Below are 20,201 nucleotides of genomic sequence, written 5' to 3'. Positions count from 1 at the left end.
AATGAAATCCTGCAGCATCAACATTCAGTTGGAGTAAAAACAAAAAACATAAAGAAGAAAAGAAAAATGAATTGAGCGCGTAATATGAACAAATGAGTACAAGTTAACCAAGACTTTTAAATTGAGGAAAACCATACAGAAATGCCCTTCGTTTATCTGACCAAAAACAGAAAAATACCCCAACTCCTACACCCATGTATAGAGGATACTACTTGCTTTGTCCCTCAGAACTTTTTAAACTTTCGCCATCCTCGCAACACTGCCTAAATATCCGTATAGAAATAGTGGTTAACCTACTTGCTCTTGCTTGCTTTTATTTTCAGGTGGCGGTTTTTTCCTAGCACTTTATCATGAAGGGGAATCTGTTTTGATTTCATCTTAATTGACCTAACTAATGAGGACAATTCCAGCTTCTCTTTCTTTGCAGGCGGCAGACAACGGTGCAACTCGCGATTGTCATCGTTCTGTGTCTTACTAGACACCAAAACTTGTCCAAGTGTTTCTGACGGCTCCTTTACCCTGTTGTTCTCGGACTCGCTCTTCTGTTGTCTATTTGCCATTTGTCGTGCATAAGCTGCGCTCCTGTAAAAAAAAAAAAAAAAAAAAAAGAGGAGACACCTCATCAGATGAAGCCACAGAGCAAGCAGTAACTTTCAGAAAATAACATGTCAAAATCGCTATATAGATTATACTGGAAAAATATTGATTGATTATCAGGAAAATATTCTAAAATCCAGACAATATTGGTGAAGAAGAAATGAAGAGGGTCAAGTACACAAGTCATCATAAAACTGGAAACGTTGACCAAATGTGCAGTAAAAGAAGTACCGTTTGAACTGAGGATCCGTGGGATCCAGAGCAAAAAGCGGTGAAGTGAACAGGGTTGAAAACCTAGGATCATCATAGTCAATAGTTGGCAGCTTCCCTTCATCGGGAATTTCTTTACCCATTTTCCCTTTCATCTTCTTGCGTTTCAGATTGTAGCCTTTCAAGCCGGAATCTGCTCCCTTATCGTCAGCAAGTAACAATTCAAGTTCTGCTCTACTTGCTTCAGCTTCTCGAGATGCATCTTCATTCTGCTGCTCTTTTCTCGCATTTCTACCTTGAGAAACCTTACTTTCTTTTCCAGAACATTCTTCAAGAAAAAAGTCATCAGTTTCTTCTGCAGGTTCATTATCAGTATCAATGCTCTCATCTTCTGATGAATCTTTCGATCTATTTTTCCTGGCCTTCTTTTTCTCACGTCTCTCTCTAAGGATAGCGTCCCAAACATTCTCTGATTTTCTGTCTTTCTTTTCCAAAATCCGTTTACTTAAATCTTCTAAACCAGTATTGAACGTTACCTCCATGTCCTGGTACTTCTCATCATTTTCATCTGAGCCATCCCCTGACTGGAGAAGAGCACGGTACATATCCTGCTTCTTCTGTTTTACAAATGATCCATTTTGCATGCCATCATTGTTCTCACTCTCATCACTATCACTCTCATCAGAAGCCAAAAACTCCTGGAACTCTAACTCAGCAAGCTGAAAGAGGAGAACCGCATCAATGCCAGTTGTATAAAACTTACCCGGTTATGTAGAAATAATACTTCCATTAATCAAAGCACTATGACTTTAAAGACGTTGGATCATGCTCTGACTATGCATGTTTTGCAGCAAGAAGCACAAAGATGCACAAACAGTATATAATCACATGTTGCTTCCCAAACCAGTAGCAAAAATAAACACCGGATCATCGTTGAGTTGAAATGAAAATCAAAGTACCTGATCATCGTTAAATTTTCGCTTCAAGGTTTTTGCACGCTGTGGCTCATCATCATCCCATGTCAGATGAATCTTACTTTGCTGAAGTGCTCGAGTTTGAAAGTCCAATCCTTCATAGTCTGCTGGTGCCTAATGAAAGGAAAGGCAATCTCAAATTATTCAATCTAATAAACTAAATAACAGTGTTTAATTGACCTGGGGCAAGAAACCTCTTTGAAGAGCTATCTTATTGGCCGAGCACTTCGCTGCAGAACAAGTATAAGCTATGCATTAAGAATAAGGACAAAGACTTACATGCTTTGCAACATCACGTGGTTGATGCTTAAATTCCATTTTATCTGGTACAAACCTCAAATCAAGCATAGTGGATGATCTCTCAAACTCTACTCCATCACAAGTCCTATAGAGGTAATCTGCAGTAGCAATTGAATCGCATTCCACCACAGCATAGTAGTACCTGAAATATAAGTGGAAACACCAGAGAAACTTATACTCCATGTGTGAATTTGCACACACCCACAGGCATAAAGGCATACACGAATACAGATAGATGCATGTGGACACGCGCGCACAGAGAGAGAGAGAGAGAGAGAGCAATCACTCTTTTAACCACCAGGCAGGAAAGAGATTGTTTTATCATATAAACATTCAGGAAGCATAGCAAAGCTATTACAAATGAATCAGGATGAAATTTGGAAAATAGATAACAAGAAACAACACATGCCATAGGTTTTTATTCTGAAAACCAAAGCTACACAACTACAAAGTAAAGATAACAGATTTTGAAATTAAACTCAAGCGGTGGAAAAACAGACACAATAAAAGGTATGTATATGCACATATAGGAGAGCAGACATGTCACCTTAGCCTACTTAATTCATAAGTACGCAATTTCTCATTGTCAATTTCATCATCATCATCATCTTCATCCTCATCATTTTGATTATTCTTTTTGTCATCTTCAAATAGCCCAACAGGACCATGAATCGCCTCCTCTTCCATTCGTTTGAGCCCAAACTCAGATGGGTAGACTGCCACTGACATAATTTGACCACCTCTAGGAAGAAACGAACTTAGCGAGACATACAAATCAACTGCCTACAGGAAACAATCTAGTTTCAGTGCAAAAATCAACATTCTAAGCTCAAGTCCACGAAAAACACAACACCAATTACATGCAGGATACAACATGAGCTCATTTTCCTCTCTTTGTTGGGGTTCTATAGAGTCTAAGACACCAATTAAAATACCTTCAAGTCATAGAAAATGCAGTCTCCCAGACGACATGTATCGATCAAGAAAAAGATAACAAACCATCAAGATATTCTTTACACAATCTCTTCCCCTATATTAATACAAACCTTAGAATCTTCAATACTACTAACCTTGACTTGACTCCAATCCATGTTGACAACCGCAAGCCTATGCGTCTCCTTATCAATTTCCGGAACAGTCTCCTCCTGCTCCGCACAAATAAAAGGTTAAACATTTAAAATTTTCGAACAAAGTTCCCCAAATTATATAAATTCAACCTGCATTATTCATTTTTACCAGCCCAAAAGTATCTTCTTCCTCTTCGTACGCCTCATCTGAATCCGAAGTAGTACTCATCGAGTCATCACTCTCAGCTTCCTCTTCTTCTTCTTCCTCCTCCTCAGAATCCGATGTTTCGGACTCATTTTCCAGCTTCAAGCTCCCTTTCTCCACGTTCACACTCTCACTTTCTTCATCACTTTCAACACCCTCACTCTCACTTTCTCCGCTCTCCTCATTCTTCACCAATTCCTTTCCCAAACTCCTCTCTTTCGCTCCTTCTTCCTCCTCTTCGAGGCGATAATAATGCCTCAAAGAGTTAGCAGCGGAGTCATTCTTCTTCTGTTTGCCCCTCTTATCAGTGCGAGCTTTTGAGGTAGCGAAATCCTTGTCAGTAAACATGCGGTTAAAGCGAGAATCAATCGCAACCTTGGCTTTATGCTTCGGTGGCTCCCTAAACCTAGGGTCCGAGTGTAAGGATGCGAAACGAGCATCGGTGATGATTTTTCCATCATTACGGTGGTTGGCGGTGGCGTCACCGTCAGGCTTAGTCATATTCTTCTTGTTCTTGCCTTTGGACCCCATGGAAATGCGCTCTTTTTCCGTCGCCGGAGAAATTTCAGCAAAACCCAGCAGAATTCGTCGGAGGTCTATGTCAATCGGCGGTCTTGTTTTTACTTTTTAGCTCTGCTCCATCCAGCTAACAAAACCCTACATCCCAGGATTCTAGCAGGAGAACTAGAGGCAACGGCGAATCTGGATCGGGTTCCGGACTTGGGGCGGATGCGGTTTGGACTTTGGAACCATATTTCGGGTTGCGGAAAATAGGAACCTAATTGTTGGGCTCCTGAGCCCAAAGAAATGACTGCCGGGAAAAGAAACTGTTAACTCGTAGTAGCAGCCTAAACAAAGGCCCAAAAACACCCAAAGTGTTGTGTGTTCATTTTGAAATCTCCTGGCATATTAAATTGTTTAATGAGGTATAAAATGATTTCGTCAATGTCATGTAATCCCGGATTTTACGTCAATGTAATTTAACTTAAAAAGAAAAAAGTAGCTAACAACATTTTTCTTGATCCATTAATTTAATTAATTAAAACTAACACGAACAATCTACATGAAATGTCTTGAATTTTATACTTTGATAAGTAACTTAATTTTGTTTACACTGACAGTGTATATATTAATACCTTTTAATTACAAGTCACGTATGCAAAAAAATAAAAATAAAAATCAAATTCAAACCAAATACGTCTGGGGACCAAAATCTCACGACAACGTAGTAGTAGTAGTATGCACTATGCACAACAGGTATATGTAGTTGATAAAAGTAAATGTACCTTCAAGATGTAACTAAACAAGAACCCTTGATCCGACGATGGTGGTGCTGTTTAGGTAATGGAAAAATCGTTCACATGATTATCAAAAACTTATGAGTAGACAAGCATGTGACTAATTTAATTAAACTTGTCATGTACTTAATAAATTGGTAAATTGACATCTCAACCCCAATTAGTTGAATCCAAAGTACATCACATCACGTCACATCCCAAATCCAGTCTGCGAACCTCATGCAGCCCTACCCCCAACTCTTCATATCTGTTATTCCATTCATATAACCAACAAAAGCTAAAACTTGAGAGTAATGATAATCCATGATGAATCAAGTAACAAATTGATGGAGCAATTCCAACCACCCCTAACCTGCTAATGCACCTCCAGCAAGAGTGGCTAGACGTAAAAAGTTCCATCATTTTTTCCTGTTTTCCTTTTTGACTTGGCGTACTAGAATCCGAAGGAACTTTTCCAGAGAATAACTAGTGTGTGCTTCTAGTTATTATTCATTTTAACCATTGCTTTGCTTTCTAGTCATTGATGTAACGAGTTTCCAATAAACAAAGTTTTACCGGTGCTAGTGAGGGGCTAAAAGGTGGACAGACAAAACAGAATTAGAGACCAAAACTTGCGCTGAGGATGCTTAGAGCACACTCTTAATCATCAAACGCCAACAATTATGCTACCGAATTCAATGTAGTAGCCAACCATTCAACATCCAAATCATGCTGTCTTTTTTTTCCTCCCTATATATATATCAACACAAGTGACAAAAGCGTCAGATACCTGCTAGAGCTCCTTATCTGTATAGTGCTATGGCTTGCCTAGTTTCATTGTCCATCTCCCTCTTCATCTGTTTGGTCTGCTCTCAAGGGCATGCGCTCAGTTTGAATTACTATGAAAAGACATGCCCCAATGCCGAAAGCATTGTAACAGAGGTTGTAAAGGATGCTGCAAAGAAAGACAACACGGTGCCTGCAGCACTACTGAGGATGCATTTTCATGATTGTTTTATCAGGGTATGTATGACCTAGTTAACATTTGGCTTGAATTGTCTCACATAACTCGACTCTTTGTCGCTAGTTAACACTTTCATATTTATTTGTATGACTTGCTTGTTCGGAAGGGTTGTGATGCTTCTGTGCTGTTGAACTCCAAAGGGAAGAACAGCGCTGAGAAGGACGGACCCCCTAATAAATCTTTGCATGCGTTCTATGTCATTGACAATGCAAAGAAGGCAGTGGAAGCTCTTTGCCCTGGTGTAGTGTCTTGTGCTGATATCTTGGCTTCAGCTGCAAGAGATGCAGTTGTTCTGGTAAGTAAACCATAAATATTGTATAGAATAAATACGAAATATTGCAAGAGATGCATCTTCTGCCGATACTACAATGAAATATTGCACCTTTAATAAGACGTGATCAATCTATCTTGACCCACTGAAAGCGAAACAAAAATATGTAACACCACATAGAGGCCAGAATCATATGAAGGTAAAGTATAAGAGAGTTTTGAAGCGCTGATTGGCCTTAGAAAGAGCAGGATGGTGGTTTAGGATTCAGAACTGATGTCGTCCAATACACATTTGATGTAACATAGTTGACGGTCAATTTCAGTCAAAAATATAGTTGTTAAACTGTGTTTAATACAACAGTCTGGTGGGCCGTATTGGGATGTACCCAAAGGAAGAAAAGATGGGAGGATATCTAAGGCTAGCGAAACAACACAAATGCCAGCTCCACTCTTCAATATATCACAACTCCAACAAAGCTTCTCTCAGAGAGGTCTGTCCATGGAAGACCTTGTTGCTCTCTCAGGTTATAGAACCAAGTTCCAAACTGTCTTGCACATCATTTCTTTCCACCTTCACAAACTAAAAAAATTATTCCTTCCACACTTTGCAGGTGGCCACACAATAGGTTTTTCCCATTGCTCATCATTCCAGAACAGAATCCACAATTTCAACGCCACCCATGACATTGATCCTACACTACACCCATCCTTTGCAGCAAGTTTGAAAAGCATTTGTCCAAACAAGAGTGGCACAAAAAATGGAGGCACCTCAATGGATCCATCGTCAACTACTTTTGACAACACATACTACAAGTTGATTCTACAAGGGAAGAGCCTCTTCTCTTCAGATCAGGCTTTACTCACTTCTCCAAAGACGAAAGACTTGGTTTCAAAGTTTGCGACCTCAAAAGAAACTTTCTATGAGGCCTTTTCAAGTTCCATGATCAAGATGAGCAGCATCACAGGTGGTCAAGAAATTAGAAAGGACTGTAGGGTGGTAAACTAAACTATCTTTCTCAACTAAGCACTTCCATCATCTAAAGTGATCGGAAGAAAACCAGAGCTATCAAGCTTGTTGATTTTTAAGATTATATGAACCCCGAAATTCAATACTCCACAGAACAATGCATATAATATTTACAGATGTAAATGTTAAAGCAGTCTATTTCCTATCCAGCAAATAGCAGTCCTGTTTGGATACTCTGTTATGCAGAATTTTTGGGGCTCAATACAAAACTTGATGTTAGGGGGGAAAGAGATAAATGGAAAGCCTTCATGAAAATTTAACCACTGATTTTACTTGAAAGCAGAATTGGAGGTCTTGACATATAATTATTTGCCCACGGGTAGCTCATAAATGGACATCCAAATTGATTGATCAGATCTCAGTACAAATTGACTTAATCCAGTTTTAGGAAGTTAACCTTTTTGCACACTTCTGAACAGAAGATAATAAGCTTTAATTCCAGAAGTGATACAATAAATAAAACCCAAGGGGGAACAGATAGTGTAACATGTTAATGTCATCCCCAACACCCCATGTATTTTAACAGTCATTCAAGAAGGCAAAAAAAAAAAGAGAGAGGGAGAGAAAAAGAACAAAGAAAAAAAATATATTGCATCTTACCATTTTTCTCAATAAGCATCACGACCATTTGCTAACTTAGTTTGTCATTATCCAAAATTATCTCTACCAACTGTATATTCCCACTTAATCCAGATGCCTTGTCAGCTGGCATGAATGAAAACCCATCTAGAAGCTTCATGCACTTCAATCCCCATTTAACCATCAAGAACTCAATCAGGTGATGCCCACTGTTTACAGTAAAAGAGAAATAAAAAATTAACATAAACCTGTGATACACCCAAGTGCAGTACCAAATGTCCCTGAGCCAAGAAAAGATCAGGAATTGAAAATCCATAATCACCTTCTGTTGTGGTAAGCTGTTATAAAAACTGAAGAGGGAGAATTCTGGAGCAGATATGCCACAGCAGCAAAAAGATCATCAAATGCTTCAAAGTGCATGCGTGGTAAAAATATCTTTCCAGTTAATTGATATGTGAAACAAAACCAAAAAAGTCACCAAATTGGGAAGAGAAAAATAGGGACAAGCCTACCACTTGTTTCATATAGGACATCAGCTCCAAGGATAATATTTGGGCACAGGGTGAATATCGGTTCATCCCAAACACCCCATGTAAGTCCCAGCACCTTGCAATACATATAAATATGACCAATTATAAGTTTATTGGGCTCTAGTCAAACGCTGCTTCAGATTATGGTCTAGAATATAGAAACTAAGTATGCAATGCATCATTTATCTGCGAAGAACTGAAGATGCATCATATAAGCTAGCAAGCTAAAATCTACTATTATCAAATAAAGAACCATTCCATACTTTGCATGTCACATTATTCAGCTCACATTCTCTCCTCATATTATCCAGCACCTGCACATGTCAAGAACAAAACTGAAGCAACTAGGGATGTAACAAAACTACAAGACACAGAAATGACTCTAAACTGTAAGCCAAACTTCTAAAAAATAAATGTGTAAAACAGCATACTTCAGGTCTATTCGAATCATCTGTGAGTGTGACGTCAGCGCCAACTTTAGCAGCAACTATACCGGGCAAAGAAGTCCCCGCACCAAGCTGTCAAATATAACTAGCACTAGTTAAGATCAAGAACCATAACCCATGATTGAATAGGATTTATAGGAGAATCTTGGAACTCTTGTTTAGATAATTACCTCGATTACATTAGCCCCGGAAAAGCGGGATCTTTGTTGCCAAACGTATTCAGCTAAAATAATACTACATGGCCACACGAATAACCCGTACTCTTCTTTCATACTCTAAATTGAGCAAATATAAAAACAATACAAAAATCTTCAACTTTTTTTTTCTTTTGGAGTTAATTCAGAAGTAGAAGAGAAGTTGGATAAAGGGACATGCCTCAATGATAGTGACTGAGAAGGCATCATCTCCGTCGCCGAAATGGTGCGTTGAAGTTGTGATCATTTCTTCTTGGGGAGATGACTCGTCGACGCCGGCGTCGTCGTCGTCTTGGTTAGGTTCCATATGACAGCTCCGCCGTCTGCGCCCGCTCCTGGACGAATTGCATGACGTCGCGTGAGCTTAAGAATTTCGCCGGTTGATTTTTGAAGGAAACGACGTCGTGGAGCAAAGTTACCTAAATACCCTCACTTTGAGGCTTTGTTTGGAAGAGAGAAAATAGAAAAGAAGGGAGATATGGAATGAACAATAAACTTGAGTTATACTGCATGTTAACTAAAGAGAGGAGCATTGGATGAATTTCTCTTACTCGATTTGAGATTATTTTGGAAACAAATCGAAAGATGAAATAGTTTCAAACTTTCAGAAATGAGGGGAATAATAGACGGAAAATTTGTGATGTCTTAATTAACTTTCTAACTATTCTCCTTTTTTTTTCAAAAGTTAATGAAAAAACTATTTCATCATTCCATTTCTTTCAAACATCATTCCTACTTTTTTGTACCTTTTATTTCCATAAACTCCTAAGAAAGATAAAATTTTTATCATTTCCTTCTAATCTCTATGGACATTTCTCCATCCATACTAATTTTAAGTGAGGGACTGCATTAATGCCACTTCATACTCCGATTGTAATTTGGAATTAAAAGAGGTGGTTTTGTCATTTAAAAAAAACTTGTTATGGATTTAAAACGTTGGCTTTGGCAATATCATTTGCCAATACAAATGCTTGGATAAAAGAAGGCATGAAAAAGCAAGTATTCTTAATTTCTATCACAAGCTCTTCCCTCCAAGTTGAAAGACAACCAGAATACTTGATACTCGTACCCATTTTGGTTCAGTAAAAATTCATTCGAATTTGATTCATCAGCTAATCAGATCAAACTTGAACAATAATTTAAATTTGATAAACTTTCAAAATCGGTTTGATTAATATATAAGTGAAATTTACATGTAAAAAGTTCAAATTACTCAAGTTCAACTTGAATTCAATTTCATAAAACTTATTCAAACTCAACTTGAAAAGTAAACAAGTCAATTTCAAATTTACACCCCTATCATTCTTACAAAATTTTCACCCCTATCATTCTTACAAAAATTTATACTAGTTTGGAATTAGTAACACTACATTTATAGACAATTGCGTGGCAAAAATGTATTAACCATGGTTTGTTTGGACAGTAGATTATTTGGACAAATATATTTGCTGACATTACCATTACAATTTCCAATATAGTTTTTTATCTTCTCAATTACCTTTTTATCTCATATACATCATATCACAAAAAATGCTACAGTAATTATTCCAAATAATATTTCAAATAATATCCTATCCAAACAAACCCATAATAGTAGCATAGATTCACACTTTCTACATTGTCAATGCAAGGATGAAGATTTCGAATGTAAAGTAAATATCACCTGTCATGATTTTGGGCCTACTCAATAGTTAATAGTCCAAGTTTTCTGAAGTATGAACTATTCCTTTGGGCTTAAACTTACATTGGCCCCATTTGACAAGTGAGTTTTTTAGATGTTTATCTAAAATTTTATTATAATTTATTGTAAAAATTTTTTAAAAATTTTTTAAAGTTTGTAATTTTTTAAATATTTTGAAGTATATAATTTAAAATTTTTGAAATTTTTTTAAAAATTACTGTAATTAAAATTTTTAAAAAAACTTGTACCAGATAAACTTGGTAAAAAATTCAAGTGCCAAACAGATAGGTCCTTGAATGGTGCATAAATGAGTTGATTTGACGCCTGTGCGACAAACCAGCGTTGGACCCTTAGAAGGAAAAGGACACCAAACAAAGCATTATGGGGCATCGTCCGTCAGATTCGTCTCGGTAATGATGACGCTGATAATAGAAAGCTCGTCCCATTCCGCCGCTTACGGTTCCCCAAATGCACTAAGCAGCCACGTCTAGTTACTTCCTTTATGCTTATTATACTATACTACTAGTTTTGGCTGTTTAGCTGCGTCATCCACCATCTCTGCTGTTTCTGGAATGCTGAGACTTGGCTGGCTTGGGTGCAGAGTTCAAGCTGGCTTGCATCCTTAATCTTCCAGTTTCTGCCCAATGTACTTATTTTTGTCAGCATGTATATTGTGATCCCATCTGTTCTTTCTTATCTTTCCAAATTTGAGCGGCATTTGACCGTGTCTGGGGAGCAAAGAGCTGCGCTCTTGAAGATGGTTTGCTTTTTCTTGGTAAACCTCATTCTTCTAAGGGGTCTAGTTGAGTCATCACTGGAGAGCGCTATTTTGAAGATGGGACGATGTTACTTGGATGGGGAAGATTGCAAAAGGATTGAACAATATATGAGTGCCTCTTTTCTTTCAAGATCTTGCCTTTCATCACTTGCATTTCTTATTACAAGCACTTTCTTGGGAATATCCTTTGATTTACTGGCTCCAGTACCTTCAATTAAGAAGATGCTCCGGAAGTTCAGAAAGAATGATATGCTCCAGCTGGTTCCGGAGCAAAGTGAACTGGAAAATCATGACATTGAAAGTTTGGAGAGGCCTCTGATTTCTGAAGCTGCAGCTGGGGTAATGACAAGCAATAATGGATATTTACAACATTCTGCTTTGAACGGTGTTAATTCACCAGGTCAAGACATGTCTGAATACCCTCCTGTTAGCAGAACCTCACCCATGCCTAAGCGAACTTTTGATTTTGCACAATACTATGCGTTCAACCTCACAATATTTGCCCTGACCCTCATATATTCCTCCTTTGCTCCCCTTGTGGTTCCGGTGGGAGCTATATATTTTGGTTACAGATATGTGGTAGACAAGTACAACTTCCTATTTGTCTACAGGGTGCGAGGTTTTCCGGCTGGTAATGATGGGAGGTTGATGGATACTGTTTTGTTTGTAATGCGGTTTTGTGTTGATTTGTTTCTTCTCTCGATGCTACTCTTCTTCTCAGTTCACGGGGATTCCACAAAGCTGCAGGCCATATTCACTCTCGGGTTGTTAGTAATGTATAAGCTTTTACCCTCTGATAATGAAGGTGTACAGCCAGCCTTATTGCAAGGCATACAGACTGTTGACAACATCATTGATGGTCCCATAGATTATGAAGTTTTGTCGAAGCCTACTTTTGAATGGGATACTTATAACTCATAACACCAGTTGTTAATATAATTTTTTGGCATTAAGCTGATATTGGTCGTGGTATATCTGTAGATACATTTCTCTGTTCATGATCTGCTTCCATGCGTGTTGTGTAATATGGCCGATGTTTGATGTGGTATACCTTCATATGTTTTTATTTCTGGACAAAATATCACACCTAAGCACTGGTTTTTTGAAAGGTAAAGCCTTTTAATCTGATCTGACATGGTGGGTAACAGCATTTAGATCGTGGGTTTAGGAGGAGATTCTTTTAAATTATGTCTCTAAAGATGGATTCACTCTTATGGTGGTTTACGAGTGACCATTGGTGCTTTTGATATTGCTAAATGGTAGAAGTTTTTTTGGTAACGCGATTTTACTTTGAAAGGTAGATTGAACAAGTGCTGGTGGAGTGCAGGTGTAAAACAAAGCAAAAGCGAGACAGAGGCCAAAGCTACCATTGTAGGTTCATGTTAATTTTTGTTGCTTTCGTCTGGAAGATATGGAGAGCATGAGGAATTATTATTCGAGAGGTTGCCTGGAGGAACTAGGGAGTTCATTAGAACTAGTTGTTGAGATGTAGGAAACAGTTAGTCAAGAACGAAAATTCCAAAGGGATAGCTTGATCACTTCGGATTATAAAGAATTTTTTTATTCCTTCTGTCATTATCTCAGTCTTCTGCATGAAGAGAACAATTACTGGCAATATTGGTACCCCAGTATATTTCGATTCTGCGATCCTCAAAACTGAAAAATAATCGGAAAACATGAGATCAGATAGTCATTCTACAGAGCAACAGATTACTCGCAAAGTTTGCTTTGCACGCTAACATCACCTGTAAAACAGGCACTTCGAATATTGTCCTACGCGAGTCAAGCTTAGAAAATGACACCTAATCGTCGGAGTTGTAGAAGAAAACTTCAATCATGGATTGCGCGGACTAAATCAATTTTAGGCCAGACAAGAAATGCAGAAAAAAGAGGAGCACAAAAGCCCAACCCTACATCTATTCTCGGCCAAGCAAAGCATTTTCTCCCTTTCCAGAAATAACATCTGCCGTCCCAACTCCCACTGTGACTGCGCTGCGCTGAATCACTCATCCCACTAGCATTTCTCTCACTCTGATGATAAACATGTGGTTAATCTTTAAATTGTTAAACTTGTGTCCTCTTCTTCTCGGCTTCAACGAGTTATAAATAATTAAGAAGAGTTATAAAAGCGGTCTATTATCACTTGTGACGCTGATTTGATTTTCCTCATTTTGTAAGGGACGCAGATGCATCACTTATCAGTTAAAAGCAATGTTGTTGATACAGGAGCCGAGACCAGGCTTGGGTACGGATGCAACAATCCTCCCCTCTGTCCAAAGCCTCGCCGGCTTGGATCTTCTGTTCCTGAATTTCTCAGGACCTTAGGATGCAACAGTCACAGGTTAGTTAGAACTGATCAGAGCTTTTCTTAGTTGACAACTTGACATTGCACTTATTCTTGTTTTCTTGTTTTTAATCTGCATTCTGCAATATCAGTCAAATAAATTCTGATGGCAGAAGTGGAACTCTCAGCATGATTACAACCGAAAAGGTATGTTTGTTAATGTCCTCAATGACAATATTCATGCCTTTATATGCATACTTCCTCTAATAGCTTCTTGACATTATCAATGCTGTAAATTGCAGACAAGGGATGAGGGAGAATCTTTGTGCAGTAATGGATGCTCACTTTCCTTCTACTCGGGATCTCCTCCGGGCAGAACCAGTAACCCTTTGGTTCATGATGTACAGTTCGTTCATCAGATGGAGCATTATTCTCCATTAACCAGAACAAAACTGCCTGATCGATTCGGTTTCACCTCTGCCTCTCCAGCATGAGAGCCTGAAATTTTTGGTAGATGACATCAGACAAGGAAAATGAGTTCTTTTCGGTTGAGACAGCCCGTTTTGAGGGTTCTTTTTGTAGTATTGGCTTAGAGTTAGCGTGGACTGTCAAAATTGTGAGCTTTCCTATGTAAATATATGCGATAGCTGATGAGGGTGAAATGTATTCTTATTCGAAGTATATATACTATTACTAAGGGGCATTTTACTGCTCAGGTAAGTTGATTCGGTTGTATGTAAAGCACGTGGCAATTATTTTTATTTTTAGTTCCTTTTCGTGATTACATCCCATTTGTCCATCAAACAATGCAGATCAAATATCTTGAATGTTGTTTGGTACGTGCTAGCATTTGAGGCATCTGGAGTAAAGCCAAAGTGGCCTGATTTTTGTAAAGCTAATTGTGTCGCGGAAATTTAACTCCATCTTTATCTGGCAGCGAAAAGAAAAAGCAACGAATGGGAAGAACTTAAGCCAGTTTTCTTGCAAAGAGCAAAATGCAGCAACAGCCCCTACTCGATCCGCACAATAATTCTAGCTAGTTGCTTACCATGCTTTGTTCAGAGATAACAACTAGACCTGTAGGTATGAGTACTTGGACGGACCTCACAAAACCTCTCAAGGTATTTATTATTCAAGTGTTAGGTAGCAGAAATCCTCATAGATAAATTATGTCAAAAAAAAAAATCACCCGATAAATTCTATTAGTAGCAAATTTGTCACATGGGGGAGCATGTTTACTTTCTATGCAGCCATACATGGACTTTTGTCTTAATCCCCCACCCAAAAAAGAAAAAGAAAAGGATTTGTAGAATGTTGAGGCTGTCACAGGGATAGCTTGTGTATACTATTCAGAAGTAACCATTTACCATTTGTCATATTGAAAATAACCACAATCCAATCCATACCCCCCGGGGAACCACAATGCAAAAAAATTCAAGAAGAGAACAAAGAAAGCCCAGTACCAAAAAAGGGAAAAAATCCCGGTACGAAGGAAAAAGAGAAAAGTGATTTGCTAGTTGGGCTGAGGATCTCACCGCATTAAAGACTTGTGCTTGAAGCCAATTTCCCTCCAACACCATCTTCCTTAACTGTGAAAAAGTAAAACGCCCCATGAACCCCTACCAAACTACCACCCCTTCCTCTTCCTCTTCCTCTTTTCCCATTTAATGCACTCGCTGCACCTCTTCTCTTCTGTCTCTGTACCTAACCCTTTTCTTGTCGTCAGCAAAACAATAATTCCCCGATCCATTATTGTTCAAGTTTTAACTTCCATTCATCCTATGCAAATCTTTATCAAAACTCACCAAGAAAAATGTCATCTTTCTTCATTTTCTTGCTCACATTGCTTTGTTTTTGGCTACTTCTTCAATGCTCAAATGCCCACATTTTCACTCTGGAAATGCACCACCGATTCTCTGAACCCATCAAGAAATGGTCCCAGAAAACTGGCAAGAACTTCATGGTCCAAAGCTGGCCTACTAAGGGCAGTGTAGAGTACTATCAACAGCTGGCTAACCATGACAGGCTACTAAGGGGCCGGCGTTTATCAGAATCTGATGGACTTCTCACTTTTTCTGACGGCAACTCAACTTTTCGGATCAGCTCTTTAGGATTGTAATAAAGATCAATTTTTTTTTAATTTATTGGGATTGTAGTGTTTTCTTTTCTTCCCTTTCTTTGGATTCTCGATTTTTTAATTGCTCTCCTTTTCATGGGTTTTTGTTTATTTTCCTTTTCCTTCTCGTGTTGTTTTGGGCAGTTTGCATTATACTACAGTGACAGTAGGGACACCTGGCATGAAGTTTATGGTGGCGTTGGATACTGGGAGTGACTTATTTTGGGTGCCTTGTGAATGTGGGAGATGTGCATCTATTGCTGATCCACTTCATAGCCCAGTAAGTATTATCTTTTCTTGTTAATTTTGTCTCCTACTACTTATTTAGTTCTTTTATCAATACTTAATAGGGTGTTTCTTTTAATTCTGCTGACAATGACAAGCTTGGAAATGGTAAAGTTTTAAGAAAGGGAAAGGAATCAGTGGTTATATGGCAAAAATTATTGGAGGAAAGAATGCAATAAGTACTCGTGACGATGGACTAAATTGGAATGTGAAGTAGGCTGTGGATCTCTAGTATTAATTGTAACCGAAATTCACCCATGTAATCATGTTCTTGTGTAGGTGTTGATAACGCCGTTAGCTTTAATCTTCTGCACAATGTTGCAGCTCTGTATGTATATGGGCAGGCATGTTATCCATCTCTACAATGTTGATGGTCCATTTCCTGTTGGAGTCTTAACTTAGCTCTCTTGCTGTACTAAGAGCATGAGGTTTATGGAGATCTAGGTCTTTGAATCTGTTTTCTTTTATCTCATGTTCTTTTGACAAGAAGGAATTTTTACTTCCTACAGATATACATTAATATGGTAAGGCAAAAGATGCGTTCCCAAATGAAGCAAAAATAACTCTTTGAATAAATTCAATGCGGAATCTCCGACATTAACGTGAGCTGCACCATTTGGCATGGATGCTGCTTTCTGATTAGAAATTTCTTTATCCTCAACCCTCACCCCTCCTCATTGCTAGTCGTCAGCATTATTACAAAATTCCATTCTTGATTGTTAAAATCAGCATGCAGTCATTGATTTCTGTTAACGTCTTGCATAGATATTGCTAACTCATCAAACGACTTCTGATTATCTTCAACTAGCTTAGTTCCTTGCTGCAGGATTTTGAGCTTAGCATATACAACCTAAATGGGTCATTAACAAGCAAGACAGTTACTTGCAACAACCATTTTTGCTCACACCAGGCTGATTGTCTTGATACTTCTAGTCGTTGCCCTTACTCTGTATCCTATGTCTCATCTGAAACTTCAACTTCTGGAATACTAGTGGAGGACATTATACACTTGAAAAGTGAAGATGACCATGAAGGACATGTTCAGGCATACATAATTTTTGGGTAAGTTTCTAGATTTTGGTGGGAATTAATCGCTAATACAATACGACATTACCTTTTTCCACCTCTTAGTTTATAATTCAAAACTTATTTACAGATGAGAGTGCTTTTTAATTCAAGTCCTTGTACTTTGATCTGTAAGCTCCATATCTGTCCATGCCATGCATCTCAGCAGTTGCAGTTTGACTCAAACTTAATTTTCTTTTTGGTGAGAGTGTTGCTACAATTCTCAAACTAAAATATTTTAGAACTTCTTGTTACTTAGTTTCATCATGGCATGCAAGGTGAACATTTCCCTTTTGTTGCTTATGATTTCAAACACATACTGAGAATATCTATAAATTCACTGCAGTTGTGGACAGGTTCAAACTGGATCTTTTCTAGATGTGGCAGCTCCAAATGGTCTGTTTGGGCTTGGCTTGGAGAAGATATCAGTTCCTAGCATTTTATCGCAAAAAGGTTATACAGCTGATTCTTTCTCTATGTGTTTTGGCCATGATGGCACTGGAAGGATCAACTTTGGAGATAAGGGAAGCCTTGATCAGGAAGAGACTCCATTCAACGTGAATCCCTTACAGTAAGTGGTAATTTTCATTCTTTTCGGATATTTTCTCCTTTCTTTTGCCTTTGCAATCTTAATCGCTTAAAAAATCTTTGTCTTTTTGCCTGAAACTGCTTCACAGCCCAACTTACAATATCAGCGTTGTCCAAATTCGTGTGGGAACTGCTCTCATTGATTCAGAATTTACAGCTCTTTTTGATTCTGGAACCTCTTTCACGTATCTTGTTGACCCTGCCTATTCAATGATTTTGGAAAACGTAAGATCTCAAATCATAGAACCACTAAGTCTTATTTTTTATGTCAAGAATACGGCTCATGTATACTTTTTGTTTTTCAGTTCCATTTACAAGCACGAGATAAGCGCCACCTACCTGATGCAAGGATCCCATTTGAGTATTGTTATGATATGAGGTCATGATCAAATTTATAGCTGGTCTTTTTTGGTCAATTTTCTTTTCACTTTCTAGCAGCATAATCATATCTATTGTTTGTTTGTTTTTTCTGCACTATGATGAACAGTCCTGACGCAAACACTAGTTTGATTCCTACTATTAGCTTAACTCTTAAAGGTGGTGGTCAGTATGTTGTGTATGATCCAATCATTGTCATCTCCACTCAGGTAGGATCACAAATCTATTGCTTCTCCTAATTATTAAATCTAACTTTTCTTAACCATCCAGTTATATTGACTTCTGTTTTGCTTGCGTTTTGCAGCATCAACTTATATATTGCCTTGCTGTTGTCAAGAGTCAAGACTTCAATATAATTGGACGTGAGTGGTAATCTATGTCTTTTGGAAGTTTCGAAAATTTCTATTCCCATCATTTGAGTTTCTCAGTTTTAACATCAAATGATGGCATGGAAAAATCGGTTCGACTAGTTTCATGCATATTTGGAGAGGTTAGATATTTCTTACAAGACTTGTCTGTTAAAAAGTTGAGTGCCAGGGTGAAACTCATGACCCTGGACACCTGTTGCATATTGTTCATTTGCTTTCTCGCTGGAACCAGAAGATATTATGTATCTTTGATTCAGAGAATGCTCATTTTGTACAAATTTGAATTAGTTGTGGAGAGACAAATTGTTGAGATAATATTGCAAGTCTTCAAATGTTAGTGGCTGGGGGAGGAAGAATGAAGTTATTCATGACAGTTAAATCTTAACATTGCTTTTTCCAATTATATAGCTGTTCCTTTGTAATCTTGAATTGTAAAAGGCAGCTTCTATTGTGTTCTATGAGCAAATTTTTTTTTTTTTCATGTTATAATCTATGGCGTGATATGCTGCATTTACTTGTATTTCCGTGCAGAAAACTTTATGACTGGCTACCGTGTAGTCTTCGACCGAGAAAAACTTGTGCTGGGATGGAAGAAGTTTGACTGTGAGTCCCTTGCTACAGATGAGATTTCAGTTCGCAACTGCACAAATGCTTTTGTTCATTTGTTAAAAAATAACAACGGTAAATTTTTATTTTTATTTTTAAAAACAATGCTTTGTTCATTCGTAGAATAAGTCTATGGTCCTCATGCAGGTTATGATGATGTTGAGGAATCAACTGCATCCATACCAAGAAACTCAAGCAGTGTGCCGCCAGCTGTTGCTGCTGGTGTAGGAACTAAATCCACGCCAAGCTCAGAAGAAAATAGGAGGAGCAAACCTCAGACTTCTTTTGCATCATCCCCTGATCACTGCTTCCATCTGATCTACCTGCACCTCCAACTTTTGTTCCTGCTGACTCTAGTATAGCAGATGCTGCTCGATCCTCACTTCCCTTCTCCAGAGGAGGAGCCTAACTTCATCCGACTATTGAGACAGTGTTAGTGTGTTTAGTACAAGAGCCTTTGACAAAGCATCTTTGCTGTCTGCTTCCATGGATTATCAAACCATGGCTGCAGTAGATACAGAGCGAAGATAGAATGTAAATACAGCGAAGATAGATTGATGATGCCATTTTTTGGTTGCTTCCTTTGCCGGTGTTTCTTTAAGCTATTCTTTCAGTAGAATAGAAGGCCAGTCGTTTGTTTTTGTACAGTGTTGGTGGATTCAAATAACGGAGAATTATCATTCATTTGTGTTCCATGTGTATGAACGGCTTGCCCTCTCTCTTTCTGCCTCTTTTTTTTTTTTTTTTTTTTTTTTTTTTGGGTTTTAAACGTGAATATGCTATTGGGCTTGGAAGTGGCTGTCCTTGAGGCTTTCATGACGATTCTGGTCGGTCTGGGTTTTGAATTGGGTTGAGGCTGGAGGAGCCATACGTAAGGCCGTCTACAACTCTCTTTCACTTTCGCTGCTTTGGGCAGGGCCTGGAGAAGTAAGTAGGTAGGGAAGTAGGAGTCAAAGATTAACCTCACAGACTTATTTGATGTGGTTTGGACTTAGTCGGTACCAAACTTTGGACTGCTGCCAACTCCCATCTGTCTCTGTCTCTGTCTCTGTGGCTTATTTGGGTTGGTCGGTGAGTTGGACTCTTTAGTTTGTGGGATACGTCACGTTTTTGGAGAAATTGGAAGTAAAACTTCTACGCGTATATCTTTCTTTCATTCTTTCTCTTCATCTACAATAAATATTTCTCAACGCAAAAAAGAGAAAATCCCAATGTATCATGTCAAATGACTCCCAACATTTCACCTTAATAACGTCACGGAAAGAAAGAAACAAAGAGGGATTTTGGCAGAAAAAAAGAGGGATCGATCCACGTACAAAACGACGGTCAATCTATCCATCTCTTCACAGTAA

At 38.3% G+C, this 20,201-nt stretch overlaps 6 protein-coding genes across 12 annotated transcripts; 4 read left to right on the top strand and 2 right to left on the bottom strand.

Moving 5' to 3' along the window:
• Window positions 1-97: 97 nt before the first annotated feature.
• On the bottom strand, window positions 98-4,027 carry LOC113701869 (pre-rRNA-processing protein ESF1-like). Its single transcript, XM_027222741.2, has 7 exons — window positions 3,318-4,027; window positions 3,152-3,226; window positions 2,629-2,864; window positions 2,061-2,223; window positions 1,767-1,895; window positions 829-1,526; window positions 98-582 (listed from the first exon to the last, which is right to left on the bottom strand). Exons 1-7 carry the CDS (start codon window positions 3,882-3,884, stop codon window positions 294-296), a joined length of 2,157 nt encoding a protein of 718 aa, XP_027078542.1. The 5' UTR covers window positions 3,885-4,027; the 3' UTR covers window positions 98-293.
• A 1,270-nt stretch (window positions 4,028-5,297) lies between these two features.
• Window positions 5,298-9,147, bottom strand: LOC113701872 (uncharacterized). 3 transcript variants are annotated; one of them, XM_027222746.2, is made up of 8 exons: window positions 8,882-9,147; window positions 8,677-8,781; window positions 8,492-8,578; window positions 8,324-8,374; window positions 8,043-8,136; window positions 7,853-7,937; window positions 7,552-7,739; window positions 5,298-5,926 (listed from the first exon to the last, which is right to left on the bottom strand). In XM_027222746.2, exons 1-7 carry the CDS (start codon window positions 9,005-9,007, stop codon window positions 7,583-7,585), a joined length of 705 nt encoding a protein of 234 aa, XP_027078547.1. In that variant the 5' UTR covers window positions 9,008-9,147; the 3' UTR covers window positions 5,298-5,926; window positions 7,552-7,582. The 3 variants fall into 3 exon arrangements, with proteins under 3 accessions (XP_027078547.1, XP_027078548.1, XP_071914841.1); XM_027222747.2 differs by lacking the exon at window positions 8,677-8,781; XM_072058740.1 differs by lacking the exon at window positions 5,298-5,926 and having other exon boundaries at window positions 7,579-7,739; window positions 7,853-7,896.
• LOC140004554 (peroxidase 64-like) lies at window positions 5,450-7,096 on the top strand. The gene is made up of 4 exons (XM_072058738.1): window positions 5,450-5,653; window positions 5,761-5,949; window positions 6,286-6,448; window positions 6,536-7,096. Exons 1-4 carry the CDS (start codon window positions 5,450-5,452, stop codon window positions 6,928-6,930), a joined length of 951 nt encoding a protein of 316 aa, XP_071914839.1. The 3' UTR covers window positions 6,931-7,096.
• Window positions 9,148-10,959: 1,812 nt separating the features above from the next.
• LOC140011189 (CSC1-like protein At4g35870) lies at window positions 10,960-12,117 on the top strand. Its single transcript, XM_072059842.1, has one exon. The coding sequence runs from the start codon at window positions 11,046-11,048 to the stop codon at window positions 12,078-12,080; it is 1,035 nt and encodes a 344-aa protein (XP_071915943.1). The 5' UTR covers window positions 10,960-11,045; the 3' UTR covers window positions 12,081-12,117.
• A 135-nt stretch (window positions 12,118-12,252) lies between these two features.
• Window positions 12,253-14,210, top strand: LOC113702203 (uncharacterized). Of its 2 annotated transcripts, XM_072059843.1 has the most exons (4): window positions 12,253-12,530; window positions 13,338-13,500; window positions 13,596-13,650; window positions 13,746-14,210. In XM_072059843.1, the coding sequence occupies exons 2-4, from the start codon at window positions 13,346-13,348 to the stop codon at window positions 13,935-13,937; spliced, it is 402 nt and encodes a 133-aa protein (XP_071915944.1). In that variant the 5' UTR covers window positions 12,253-12,530; window positions 13,338-13,345; the 3' UTR covers window positions 13,938-14,210. The 2 variants fall into 2 exon arrangements, with proteins under 2 accessions (XP_071915944.1, XP_027079074.1); XM_027223273.2 differs by having other exon boundaries at window positions 12,253-13,500.
• A 642-nt stretch (window positions 14,211-14,852) lies between these two features.
• LOC113700341 (aspartyl protease family protein 1-like) lies at window positions 14,853-19,550 on the top strand. Of its 4 annotated transcripts, none has more exons than XM_027220764.2 (10): window positions 14,853-15,558; window positions 15,704-15,839; window positions 16,653-16,906; window positions 17,256-17,480; window positions 17,587-17,722; window positions 17,803-17,876; window positions 17,985-18,084; window positions 18,180-18,237; window positions 18,775-18,924; window positions 18,997-19,550. In XM_027220764.2, exons 1-10 carry the CDS (start codon window positions 15,257-15,259, stop codon window positions 19,209-19,211), a joined length of 1,650 nt encoding a protein of 549 aa, XP_027076565.1. In that variant the 5' UTR covers window positions 14,853-15,256; the 3' UTR covers window positions 19,212-19,550. The 4 variants fall into 4 exon arrangements, with proteins under 4 accessions (XP_027076565.1, XP_027076566.1, XP_071914520.1 ...); XM_027220765.2 differs by having other exon boundaries at window positions 14,859-15,558; window positions 16,671-16,906; XM_072058419.1 differs by having other exon boundaries at window positions 14,861-15,558; window positions 18,775-18,846.
• The last annotated feature ends 651 nt before the right edge of the window (window positions 19,551-20,201 follow it).

This window comes from Coffea arabica, chromosome 7e, assembly GCF_036785885.1.
Source record: "Coffea arabica cultivar ET-39 chromosome 7e, Coffea Arabica ET-39 HiFi, whole genome shotgun sequence".
Taxonomy (NCBI): domain Eukaryota; kingdom Viridiplantae; phylum Streptophyta; class Magnoliopsida; order Gentianales; family Rubiaceae; genus Coffea; species Coffea arabica.
Note: the sequence above shows the minus strand (reverse complement) of the source record. Positions and strands in the feature narration are given on the sequence as shown.

What these genes read in the sequence shown, in the direction of transcription:
- LOC113701869 (XM_027222741.2), bottom strand. Translation starts at nt 3,884, where the DNA reads ATGGGGTCCAAAGGCAAGAACAAGAAGAATATGACTAAGCCTGACGGT. An exon ending in TGGATTGGAGTCAAGTCAAG is followed by an intron (nt 2,865 to 3,151) that starts GTTAGTAGTATT and finishes TGTTTCCTGTAG; the next exon opens with GCAGTTGATTTGTATGTCTC. An exon ending in CACGTGATGTTGCAAAGCAT is followed by an intron (nt 1,896 to 2,060) that starts GTAAGTCTTTGT and finishes TCCTTTCATTAG; the next exon opens with GCACCAGCAGACTATGAAGG.
- LOC140004554 (XM_072058738.1), top strand. Translation starts at nt 5,450, where the DNA reads ATGGCTTGCCTAGTTTCATTGTCCATCTCCCTCTTCATCTGTTTGGTC. An exon ending in TTCATGATTGTTTTATCAGG is followed by an intron (nt 5,654 to 5,760) that starts GTATGTATGACC and finishes CTTGTTCGGAAG; the next exon opens with GGTTGTGATGCTTCTGTGCT. An exon ending in AGACCTTGTTGCTCTCTCAG is followed by an intron (nt 6,449 to 6,535) that starts GTTATAGAACCA and finishes CACACTTTGCAG; the next exon opens with GTGGCCACACAATAGGTTTT.
- LOC113701872 (XM_027222746.2), bottom strand. Translation starts at nt 9,007, where the DNA reads ATGGAACCTAACCAAGACGACGACGACGCCGGCGTCGACGAGTCATCT. An exon ending in TGAATAATGTGACATGCAAA is followed by an intron (nt 8,137 to 8,323) that starts GTATGGAATGGT and finishes ATGTATTGCAAG; the next exon opens with GTGCTGGGACTTACATGGGG. An exon ending in ACAGCTTACCACAACAGAAG is followed by an intron (nt 7,740 to 7,852) that starts GTGATTATGGAT and finishes TACTGTAAACAG; the next exon opens with TGGGCATCACCTGATTGAGT.
- LOC140011189 (XM_072059842.1), top strand. Translation starts at nt 11,046, where the DNA reads ATGTATATTGTGATCCCATCTGTTCTTTCTTATCTTTCCAAATTTGAG.
- LOC113702203 (XM_072059843.1), top strand. Translation starts at nt 13,346, where the DNA reads ATGCATCACTTATCAGTTAAAAGCAATGTTGTTGATACAGGAGCCGAG. An exon ending in TTAGGATGCAACAGTCACAG is followed by an intron (nt 13,501 to 13,595) that starts GTTAGTTAGAAC and finishes CTGCAATATCAG; the next exon opens with TCAAATAAATTCTGATGGCA. An exon ending in GCATGATTACAACCGAAAAG is followed by an intron (nt 13,651 to 13,745) that starts GTATGTTTGTTA and finishes TGTAAATTGCAG; the next exon opens with ACAAGGGATGAGGGAGAATC.
- LOC113700341 (XM_027220764.2), top strand. Translation starts at nt 15,257, where the DNA reads ATGTCATCTTTCTTCATTTTCTTGCTCACATTGCTTTGTTTTTGGCTA. An exon ending in ATTCAATGATTTTGGAAAAC is followed by an intron (nt 17,723 to 17,802) that starts GTAAGATCTCAA and finishes TTTGTTTTTCAG; the next exon opens with TTCCATTTACAAGCACGAGA. An exon ending in GAGTATTGTTATGATATGAG is followed by an intron (nt 17,877 to 17,984) that starts GTCATGATCAAA and finishes TATGATGAACAG; the next exon opens with TCCTGACGCAAACACTAGTT.